The sequence below is a fragment of the Bidens hawaiensis genome, unplaced genomic scaffold (genome assembly GCF_021521415.1).
Source record: "Bidens hawaiensis isolate Kalapana, Puna unplaced genomic scaffold, B.hawaiensis_p1.1 tig00004539_1, whole genome shotgun sequence".
Lineage (NCBI taxonomy): Eukaryota > Viridiplantae > Streptophyta > Magnoliopsida > Asterales > Asteraceae > Bidens > Bidens hawaiensis.
Genome location: NW_027491276.1, coordinates 300,699 through 312,941, shown reverse-complemented (window position 1 = coordinate 312,941; position 12,243 = coordinate 300,699). Strand labels below are relative to the sequence as shown.

General features: G+C 34.7%; 1 protein-coding gene across 1 annotated transcript; it reads left to right on the top strand.

Annotated features, from left to right (window-relative positions):
• The first annotated feature begins 3,487 nt into the window (after nt 1-3,487).
• Nucleotides 3,488-11,096, top strand: LOC143626928 (phenylalanine--tRNA ligase alpha subunit, cytoplasmic-like). The gene is made up of 18 exons (XM_077096855.1): nt 3,488-3,634; nt 4,929-5,051; nt 5,786-5,878; nt 6,182-6,238; nt 6,464-6,519; nt 6,694-6,786; nt 7,030-7,120; nt 7,296-7,333; nt 7,415-7,453; nt 8,337-8,413; nt 8,492-8,576; nt 8,671-8,767; nt 9,704-9,800; nt 10,126-10,197; nt 10,297-10,363; nt 10,454-10,579; nt 10,664-10,718; nt 10,827-11,096. Exons 1-18 carry the CDS (start codon nt 3,488-3,490, stop codon nt 10,875-10,877), a joined length of 1,464 nt encoding a protein of 487 aa, XP_076952970.1. The 3' UTR covers nt 10,878-11,096.
• The last annotated feature ends 1,147 nt before the right edge of the window (nt 11,097-12,243 follow it).

The following is a 12,243-nucleotide window of genomic DNA, read 5'->3' as shown; positions in this document are numbered from 1 at the left end:
CAATAAAACCACATCTTGATGCCTGGTAAGATTTTGAAGTAATTAGGAAAAAAACAAAATATAGTTTCAATATCAAAAAACTTACACTCGTGCAACAGTAAAATCGTCTACCAGGATTGGCATCGGTCCAAGACGTGCGAATGGTTGTAACTGAACCACATGAGCAAAACACCATTCAATTGTTGGCTCGGCGACGAAGTGATTGTGTGTTAGAGGAGCTCGACATTGTCTATTCAAATGTTGTCTATCTTGGGATGAAGAAGATGATACAGACAACAAAAAGAATGAAAAAGTGGTATGGGAATTAGAGATTTAGGGTTGGTTGGGGTTTCTTTTGGGAGTACAATTACCAAACTGCCCCTCAAGATGATGGACATAACCAGGTGGATTTAACGGGGTTAGTTGGTTAGGATATAATTGAAACCAAAATGAAACCACATGGACGAAATAAGACAATTAGAAACTATTTGACTAACTGCTACTGCTGACGGATCACACGAGAAGAGGTGAAGGATGCACTTAGGATGATGGGAAGGTCTAAGGCGGTTGGCCCAGACAACATACCCATCGAGGTGTGGAAGTGTCTGGGGGAGGAAGGAGTCATGTGGTTAACTACTCTGTTCAATAGTATTCTCAAATCAGGTAAGATGCCAGACCAGTGGAGGAGCAGCGTTGTAGTTCCTATCTATAAGAACAAAGGAGACGCTCAATGTTGTGGTAACTACCGAGGAATCAAACTACTAAGTCATACTATGAAGCTTTGGGAAAGAGTGATTGAGGGTAGACTTAGACGAGAAACTCAGGTTACGGTCAACCAATTTGGCTTCATGCCGGGGCGTTCCACCACAGAGGCAATACACCTTCTAAGAAGATTAATGGAAAAGTATAGGGAGAAGAAGCGTGATCTACACATGGTGTTTATTGACCTAGAAAAGGCCTACGACAGTGTGCCACAACAGGTGCTCTGGGAGTGCTTGGAGGGTAGAAGAATGCCCAGGAAATACATAGAGATAATTATGGATATGTATACCAGGAGTGAAACAAGTGTCCGTGCGCTAGTGGGGGATACTGATTTCTTTCCTGTAGAGGTAGGTCTTCACCAGGGGTCAGCGTTGAGCCCGTTTCTTTTTGCAGTAGTCTTGGATGAGTTGTCAAAGTCGATTCAGGGGACTCTCCCGTGGTGCATGATGTTCGCAGACGATATTGTGTTACTTGCTGAGAAAAAACAAGATCTAAACATGAGGCTTGAGGAGTGGCGAACAACCTTAGAGACAAAAGGTTTAAAGATTAGCCGATCTAAGACGGAGTACCTCCACTGTGATTTTGGTGGGATAAACGACAATGAAGACGCACAGATCACAATTGAAGAGCAGGTGGTCCCGCAGGTAACGAAGTTCAAGTATTTAGGATCATTTGTACAGAGCGATGGGGAATTAGACAGTGATGTCACCCACCGAGTTCAGGTAGGATGGTGTAGATGGAAAGCAGCCACAGGTATATTGTGCGACAAGAGTTTCCCGACTAAACTAAAGGGAAAATTCTATAGGGTGGCAGTTAGACCTGCAATGCTATATGGAACAGAGTGTTGGGCCATCAAGAAGGCACAAGTGCGGAAGATGGAGGTAGCAGAAATGAGAATGCTACGTTGGATGTGTGGGCACACAAGGCTAGACCGAATAAGAAACGTTGTGTTTCGCGAGAGATTAGGGGTGACGAACATAGCAGACAAGATAAGAGAGTGGAGATTGAGATGGTTTGGACATGTAAAGAGAAGACAGACGACGAATCCTGATAGACCCGTAGAAAACATTACTATAGAGGGGAGGAGGGGTAGAGGACGACCGAAATTGACTTGGGATGAGAGGATTAGGCATGATTTGATAAACCTAAACCTCTCCGAGGACATGGTTGAGGATAGGAATTCGTGGAGAAGTAGAATTAAAGTTAAGGATTTTTAGAGAGAATTGAATACCTTAGGGCTTAGACTTAACTTATTTAGGTCGCATACCATAATGGTATTTCCCTTACATATATTATATTATTATTATTATAATTATTATTAGCTTTTATATAGCTGTTAAACTGTGATCTTATTATTAATATTATTATAATTAGTAGTAGTTTGTATATAACTGTTAAACTTTGATTTCCTTTATTTTGCTTCATTCACATGTACTTAGAGCCGAGAGTCTCTCTGGAAGCCACCTCTTCATTCCTTTGGATGGAGGTACGGTGTGCCTACATCCCACCCTCCCCAGACCCTACTTATAGCTTTGCTGTCGGTGGGATTTTACTGGGCATGATTGATTGATTGATTGATTGGACTAAAATCACAAATTTGGACAAACCACAGGGACGAAAACCGCAGTTTACTCTTTTACATTTAATACCATGTGCATGATTTCAATCTACGCACGCCCCGTCGTTTCCGTCTTCGGCCGGGGGGGGGGGTGACAGCTACTGTTGGGCCTACCCTTTTTATTGTCTCGGAGGCCCAATTATAAATCCTTTGGGCCACCCAATGTTATTGGGCTTGCCTCTCTTGTTTATGAGGGTAACTTCTTCAAGTCGTCCCACTCCATTGTGCTTGCTACTTATGATAAGTATAATGGACTTACAACAAGTCTCTATTCTACCTTAGTCGTGACCTCTTGTGTGATCCATCTTAAACTATGATTGACTAAGTTATTGTGAGTATTTATTCTTCCATATGGAAATTGAGTGAATGCAAATGAAAGATCCCCACCCTTTACATGTTGGTTCTTAACCCATGAGCGTTTTCTTAGACAGAGCGTTCTCTTAGACCATTGTTTTCATTGACTTAGGTCTTGTCCATTGGCCTGATGCATATGTTGTTCTAATCCCTTCTTTTGGGATGTTACTACCAACTTGTTTAGATTGATTAAATAAGTCCTTAATCCTTCTAGAACCATTGATACTTTTGGAGGTATTTTAGTTACTCTCTTTCAGCTTCCATTCTTTGGTCACACTTAATTTGAGTATGTGTTTGATATTGGGCATATTTCTCTTATCAAATTTATCATTAGAAGATCCCATTTCAAAAGTAATTCCTTTAGTATTGTAGTAGATATACGAATAACATGTCTTTCAAATATCTATTCTCTCTAATTCATAGCAATTACTAAATAAACTTTGACTCTCGACATGTTGAATTACCGTATTTGATTAGTACCTTTACCGTCCGTGAGTGCAACACCAAACCAAAACCCTTTGTTTTAACACCAAACACAGTAAGTATACTATACATCTTCCTTCATTAGTATTACATTACATCCATCAGGTCACTATGCCTATATTAATATCGATTTACGTGTATATATATATTTTCTTTAAATATAATTCAACAAGTTATTGACATTAACTTAATCAAACTGAAGTTATAATCGACTTCTTATCCTTGTTTGAATTTTATAATTTGATTTATTTATTTGTGTAGTAGGTATAGTCATTTACAATTAAGAAGCAGATGGCGGAAGAAGCAGTGTTAGGGTTTCTGGAACATAACGAACAGATTGTAGATTCAGGTGACTTTGCTGAGGACAAAGGAATTAGTCATCAAGAGATCGTCAACGTCATTAAGAGCCTCAACGCCTTTCGATTCGTTGATGCTCAGGTTGTTTTCTACTCTATTCACATTTTCTTCTTCTTATTATTATTATTATATAGTAGATGATGATATGAAGGTTAATAATATATGTAATTGAATTTGCCTACATTCTTATTATGTTACTTGCTATACCTAATTATAAGTTTTTACTTTGAACACATGGATTCTGGAAATGAATTTGAGGATAGACACCGGACCAGGCGAAATGGATATATTATTGAAATTAAATAAACAGATAGATCTAATGCTCGCTTGTGATACAGAACACCACACTAACAAACAATAGGGCAACGATACCCAACCGGAGATACGATTTCACACCACTACGGTTAGATAATCGTGTCTAAGAACACCACTCAACGCACCACGGTTGAGCTAGCACCGACAAATCAATTTTAACTCAAAATTTATTGACATAAAATTAACACACATGTTTTCTTCATAGCCTCCTTTAATACATGCAAATTGCAAGAGAATATAAAATCTACCCGTAACCCCACTAAGTTAACTGATACTATAAAGGAATTAAATGTGGATGAAATTTAAAACAAAGAAACTAAAATAGAACAAATAAAATGAAATAAACTTCAATAATAACGCGGCTGCTTGGACATTTTGAGATTTGATTATTTTACTTTTTTTTTGTTGAATCGGATCTCCATCAGAATTGCTTATTTAGATATGCATACTCGTATATAATATGTTCAGAGACATTAGACAGATCTTGTTTTATCCCTGCATCATTTTTTAGAGAGTTTTGAAAATACACAGTGGCTTATTGAATTATAGTTGGATCAAAATTGTTAATCTTTACTTTTTACTAAGTACTGTTATATTCTTAGTGGTTTAAGCATAAATAGATGTTTCACAGTGATATGGTAATATAGCATAGTGGTCTACTTACTCGTGAACGGATATTGTATTTGTAGTCTACACAGTCATGTCAGTTACACCATTTTTGTCTGATTAGTTAAGGTCAGTAGGTCACTAGCACAAAAGGTCATTTTGGGACTATATGTTGGGAGGAAGAACAAATTGGCACAGAGAATGTTAATCATTGATTCATTTAAATCAGTTTTTGTGATAAGTATCAACCATTGTGATTATAGTTGGAGATGAGTTGTGTAAATGAATGCTTATGCGTGTACGGTCGTGTTTTGGTTTATACTTTTGTTTGAGTATACAGCTGAAATTATTGTAGTATCATAGTGACATTTTGTTCTGTTTGGCTCAGAGATATCGAGTTTGGTTTTAATTTTTTGTATGTAAACCATAATATGCCATTATGCATTGTCTATAGGATATAAAGAAAGAGAGATCGCAACTAACTACTGAAGGAAAAACTTATGCTGCTAGCGGATCTCCAGAATTCCAACTATTCATGGCCATCCCACCAGAGGGTATATCACCAGTAGAACTAAAGGTTAAACAAACAATCTTCTACTTACATTATGGGTCATGAAAATTTGATTTGTTGGATGTAGTTACATTACATGTAAATTTTAATAGCATTTGATACCAGCATCTGAGAATAGTTGGACACTTGTGATGGCAATAAGCTTAATTTGGATCGAAAATACCCGACAATAACAAACAAACAAACAATGGTTCCCACGAGATACAGTCACACCACTCGTAAGCCTCGTTGAGCAGATTAATCTAGCCCCGATTCTCGATACAGCCACACCACGAGAACAAGAACCAGCCTCCAAGATCACCTTCTAAAACCTGCTAAATTTTAGAATAGCAATGGAACAAGATTACCCTCTGACGACAGAGAATAAAATAATTAGGAAACTCAAAAAAACTGCCATTGGTTTCCAATTTTCCAGTACATATTGTGAAACAAGAAACAAAAACTAACAAACACTACCACCCACGTTCCCTACACTTGTGGAATAATCAAAACAACTACTTTGACCACTAACTAAATAAAATAAAAATAACAAAATGAACATTAAAATGCTGTGGAATAAAACGTGGGGGCATAAAATAAAACTGGTAACATGCGATCAAGCGTTTGAAGCATCCAGCTGAACGAGGCTGACCCATTTGTGGGCTGGGCTGGGGTCCACTTGGGCTATTGGGTTGTGGGTCATTGTCTGCCTATCAACTTGTTTGAAGGTATACTGAATGAATTGATTTTTTTGAATGCAGAAAAAGTTAGGAGACTCTGTTTTCAAGATAGGTAGCCAGCAAGCGAGAAAAAATGACTGGGTGGAGATGGGAAAGACACAAGTCTCTAGAAAGGTAAAGTTAATTGAGTAATGTTAAGGATGATTGTATATTTTTGAAATTGTTACTTCTTTTAATTGGTATAATTCACTCTTTGAAGTTACTATTTGTTTGCTTAGTATTTAAAGTTTGAACTTGTTAGTTTCATATAAGCTGAAATGTTAGTTAATTGAGTATAACTACCTATAAAAGCCATAACATAGTTCAGTGTTTGTGCTCATGCATCTTCTTTACATTGTAAATTTCATATATGCTGTGAAGTCTTGTTTTTTAGCTGATGTATAAAAACTAATCTTTTTAATTTATGACTTGTTGTAGGTTGCACATGTTGATGATAATGTGAAGGCTCTGCTCATAAAGATAAAAGATGGAGAGGTATGCATATTTACCAAGCTCTTCACTTTGCTTAGAATATTAATAAACTATTGGCTAGAATTACATATCTTCCTAATTTGAAACATCATCTTTTATGTTGTCTGAAATGATAATATTGTTTAAGAAGCACATAGACCGCTTATTTCTTATATTTGAATATGAATTATATCTTTGACTCAACGTAGTATCCTTGCATACTTTGACCATTGAGATAATGTATTTCAGGTTCTCAAACAAGAAGATATTGATGCTCTGAAGCGAAGAAAACTTATATCTCCCCAGTAATAGTTCTTATCCTATTTGTATGCTTTTGGTTTTACATACATCATAATAAGTTGGTTATTTTGTACCAACTTTATTGCTCATGATTTATGTACTTGACAACAGTTTTTCAATATATCATGTTACATCCTAATCTTATATGTGTGATTTTTATTGTGTTTTCACTTTTACAGGATATGGAAAGGCTACTCTGTTAAAAAAGGTCCTCAATATGCCCCTAAAAGAAAGAAGCCTGCCACTGATTTAACCCGAGAAAATCTGCAAAGGTATTATTAAAATCTTGATTTTCACTTGTTTAGTGTTTACAACTAAAAGAAAAGATAAACCGTGTTTATAAAGGTCTAATAACCATCACCTTACTAAGTCAATAAACTCAAGCATGTGCTTTCTATTTTGGATCGGCCAAGAAACTAAACTCAGATTTTTTGTTGTGATAAAACACATTTACAAAATTTTTTAATCTTTTAATAACTAAATTTAATACTTGTATTTTCTTTTTTGTTTTCCAGTGGTGAGTGGAAGGAATTGCAGTTTAAAGAGTATAACTTTCTTGCAAAAGGTTTACCAGTTGAATGTGGTTATCTTCATCCATTGCTCAAGGCAAGAATACAATTAGTCATTTTTTATTTATTTTCTTTGATTTTTTGCTTGAATTATGTTGGAATAATAAACAATTATGTAATTGAGGTATATCAATTAGTTATTTAAAAGTTTAATTGATAAAGCAAATTTTCATCAAATCAGATTCCTATATCTAAATATCAAGTCATTTCAGGTAAGGCGACAAATGCAGATGATTTTTCTTCAAATGGGGTAAATGTCAACAATAACATTTTGTTCAGGCATCATTTTAATTAATAATAGCTTTTACAATACTGCTTTGTTTGATTACAGATTTGAGGAAATGCCAACAAATAATTATGTTGAAAGCAGGTAGCTACTGTTCTCCTTTATTCATGCAGTTTGATTGTGTAAATTATAATTATTACTAGTTATTGTTACGGTCTATTAGTTTATGGCCAGTAGGCCCAAGTTAGGTTTATCTAGGGTTTTTGGTTTCTTACCTGTATATATTGTGGACTTCCCATACAGTCTAGTTACAGTATCAGACTGGCAGGCTTGTAAATGAACATGAACGCAGCTTGTTCATGTTCGTTTGTTAAACTTTTAACTGAACAGACAATCGGACACGAAGATTAAACGAATGGAGTTCTTTTGTTTGTGTTTGTTAAAAAACGAACATGTTCGTTTGTTAACAGTATAAGCGAATGGTTCACGAACGAACATAACTGAACATAGATGAACAAATATAATTGAAGTAAACCAGTTAAAAGTAATGTGAAGAACAATGTGTTGGGCCTAAAAAGTTAATAAAACTAAACTAAGTTGGAATGGGCCAATAATTTTTAAATCATTATATTAATGAACTAACGTAAACTAACGAACATAAAACGTTAATGCGCAAACAACAAATTTAAATAAACGAACATTCACAACCATAAATGAAAGAACGAAGCATGTGCTCATGTTCGTTTGTTTAACTAAATGAACACATCCTTTTGTTCATGTTTGTTTTTTAATTAAGTATATGAACATAAACAAACTTCTAGCTGAATGCTTTACGATTTGTTCACTGAAAATTTGGTTTGCTTACAGATATTCGGATATTAATTCCAGTCTCTTTTGTAATATACTAATATGTAACCTTGCCTACCTATGAATATTCGGTGTTATAAGTTAAATAAGGATTTTATATGAGGATATGGTCTGCAAAAATTACTTTTTTTATGCTAAAATTATGTGATAATAATCGCAGCTTTTGGAATTTTGATGCACTTTTCCAACCGCAACAACACCCTGCTCGTGATTCACATGATACATTCTTTCTACGCGGTATGTTTTAAACAAAAGTTTTGTGCCTTGCGTCTTTGCTTTCGAATATACTCTAATGGATGACAATGAAATATGTAGAACCGTCTACTACAAAGACGCTTCCCGAAGATTATGTTGAGAGAGTGAAGCAGATTCATGAGTCTGGAGGTCATGGGTCAAGAGGGTATGCCATCATATGAAACATGTATTTATGCATTTATATATTCACGCTTTTTCTAAGATTTTTTTTAAAACTTTTAGCAATGCTTATTTTGCAGGTATGGATATGATTGGAAAAGAGAGGAAGCAAATAAAAACTTGTTAAGAACTCATACAACTGCTGTGTCCTCGAGGATGCTGTACGCCCTTGCAAAGGTTTTATTTTCATTGTTTTGTTCAGTCTTTTCATTTATTATGACCATGATTTGCTTTTCGTAACATAATTTATTATTATTAAAATAACGAAGAATAACTAAAAAAGTATTGGAAGGGGTGAAAAAAATGCTTAAATCTCTATTTTATCTTCTTTTATTTACATGCTTTGTTCTGGAGTAGGGCGGCTGTAAACGAGCCGAGCCAGGTGGGCTTGGGCTTTGTTCATTTATCTTAACGAGCTGAAATGTTGCGCTCGATCTCGGCATTTTCAAAATCTTGAGTCAGCTCATGGCTTAATGAGACATCTTTTTTATTTCTCAAATTTTTTTAAAATTTTGTATTTTTACACATATTTGTGTATATAAAATTTTTTTAAAATTTTGTATTTTTAATGAGACATATTTTTACACATATTTGTGTATTCTTACCCTCCTCAGACCCTACCATAGCATTGCTATTGGTGGGATATACTGAGTACGATGATGATGATGATGATGTGTATATAAAAGCTGAAAATAGTATATGTAACATACATATTAAGCAGAATTTATAAATTACAGAATTCAAAATTTATATATATTAAATTTGGGTTATAGTTTATATATATAAAATTTGTCCTTTACTTTTAAACGAGCGAAATTTGAATTTTCAATATATATATATATATATATATATATATATATATATATATATATATATATATATATATATATATATTAATTTTTTCACTATAAAAATGCCATATGTTTACAAAGTTACAAACACACACACACAAAAGCAACGAGCCGACCTTGGCTTGGGCTAGGCTCGTTTATTGTCCGAGCAAGCCTCAAGCTCAAGCTCTTTGAGCAGCCTTATCCTTGAGCGGAAAAATGATTTGTTTGGCTGCATTACTGCATATGAATCTATCAACTGCTGAACTTATAAAATTTGCAGAAACCTTTTGAAGCAAAAAGGTACTATAGTATTGATCGGGTTTTCAGAAATGAGGCTGTTGACCGGACCCATCTTGCTGAGTTCCATCAAATAGAAGGTAAACTTGTCTCTGTACATTTTTTATACAACGAAATATCTACTGCTACTGAAAAATTAAAAAGTTGACATTTTAAAAGTTAAAACTGACTTTTAGTTGATAATAATAGTTCTATAAAAAACGCACATGCGTATCTCCTGTTGGAAAAAAATTACGTTGTTTTCAGGAAGTTTGTACTTCTAGAAAATGTTTGAAAAACACTTTGTAAATAGTTGATTAAAAAAGTTAAACTATGATGTGTTTTTTTATGTTTAACTCTGACAGATTCAATTGAAAGTCGCTGTTCAATTTATTTTTGTTTAAATGTTTACCACTATTGGTTCAGGGCTAATATGTGACCGTGGGCTAAGTCTTGGGGACCTACAGGGTGTGCTGCATGATTTCTTCTCACGTTTGGGTAAACATTAATCTTCATGTTAAGGAGCACTACCGTAATTTACCGTAAGTAAAACAAATGAAATAATATAATATTATCTCATTCCATCTTTTATTCCAGGAATGTCCAACTTGCGTTTCAAGCCTGCTTACAATCCATACACTGAACCAAGCATGGAAATATTCGGGTCGGTTTTTATTTTTGTTTGATTTCCAACCGTTTTGACTTTTTAGCATGTTGGTATAACATGTCACATATGTACTATCTAATGTGGCAGATATCATGAAGGTCTTAAGAAATGGGTTGAAGTAGGAAATTCTGGAATGTTTCGACCTGAAATGTTACTTCCTATGGGACTTCCGGAAGATGTTAGCGTTATTGCTTGGGGCCTGTCTCTTGAACGGTAAGTATGTTCATATTTTTAACTATTAATTAGACCTAATCAATGGTTTTTTTTAAAATATTTTTGGAACTGATATCCTTATAGGCCAACTATGATACTTTATGGCATCAATAACATCAGAGATCTCTTCGGGCACAAGGTATATTGCTTTAAAGTTTAAACCGCCACATCAATATGTTTCAAACCATTAAAACATAATCCAAAAATTACAAAACATAATTTGACACGACTTTTTTCTTTTTTGTAGGTGGACCTCGGTCTAATTAAGAGCAACCCGATTTGTCGTATTGGCTTATAAAATAAAGATTAAGATGAATGCTCGGTTTTACGCTTATGTATTTATCGATTAGTGCCTGTGTTTTTTATAGACCACATGATCTTTTTAGTTTGTACTCAACCATGATACTGACTTACTGTTGAAGACATTGGAAGGTCAAAACCAGATCTATATTGCTATGAAAATGTTCTATTTCGTACATTGTTTTGGAATACTGATTAATTTATTGACATTATCATTTGACGTTATGCAAGTGCAGCCGCATCTTGAGTTGAGTTTTGATTTTTTCCCCTTGATGAACGACATTTGAAAGTTGAAGGAGCATGATTGTAATGGCCATTCGTGAATTACTCTTAACATCGGCTTGATAAAAGCTCATACCGGGCTGAGCTTGAGCCTAAGCTTTACTTAATAAGTATCAATTGTACATTTTGATTGGCTTGTGAGGTCTTAAACCCTTGTATCGAGTTGTTCATGATTTGGCACTAGCCGAGCAAGACGAAGTGAGGCCGTCTTCTTCTTTACTTAATATTCATGGTGAATCTACTCAAAGCCTCGTGTGACGAAAAATCCTCTTCAACATTATGAGATGGAACTATTCGGATGCAAGAGATGCATCACTAAGGAAACTAAAGTGTGACGCTTTTTTTTTTTTTTTAATTTTAGTCGATATAAACATTGTTTAAATTTAACCATAAGGTGTGATTATAGAGGGTTGGTCACAAGACAAGTCAGCCTCAGGTTGACTTTTAAACCGAGCCCAAAACTTAAGCTTGACTCGGTTTTTTTAAAAATGACTCAAGTTGACTCGACTTGTTTTGCTCGATTTCAGCTGAGTTAGATTGTTAGAACTAATAAGAAAGAAATTTTCGCTTCAAAATAAACCAGGTAACGATGGAAAGTTGATTGACCATATTGCTAAGTAACGTGGGACGTGAAAATCGCGCATAGTCCGATGTGACAAAAAACCACGTTATGGAACATTGCTAACCACCTACGTGTAAACCACATGTGTGAAGGAAGGCCGTGGAGAATTAAGAATTCCACATACTTTAAAATATTATTTTTTTTTGAAAGACCAATTATATTTAAAGGAAAATGGCAATTAGCAATCAGCAACAAACCCAAACATACAAGCAAATAAAAAATGTAACCAAGTATAAAAACACAATTAATAAAGTTAAACTTGCACCATTTTTCCCATTCAAGGCTTAGTCTCTTGCAACGTTATTTCACCCACAAGAAAGAAGCATACTTGATGGCGTTGACTATTTTGGACATTTGAAAATATACATTATTGAAAATGACGTTGTTTCCATCTATCCAAATCATTCATCATTGAGATAGACTGAACCACGTAATATTCCTCTTTATTCTTTATGCTCTT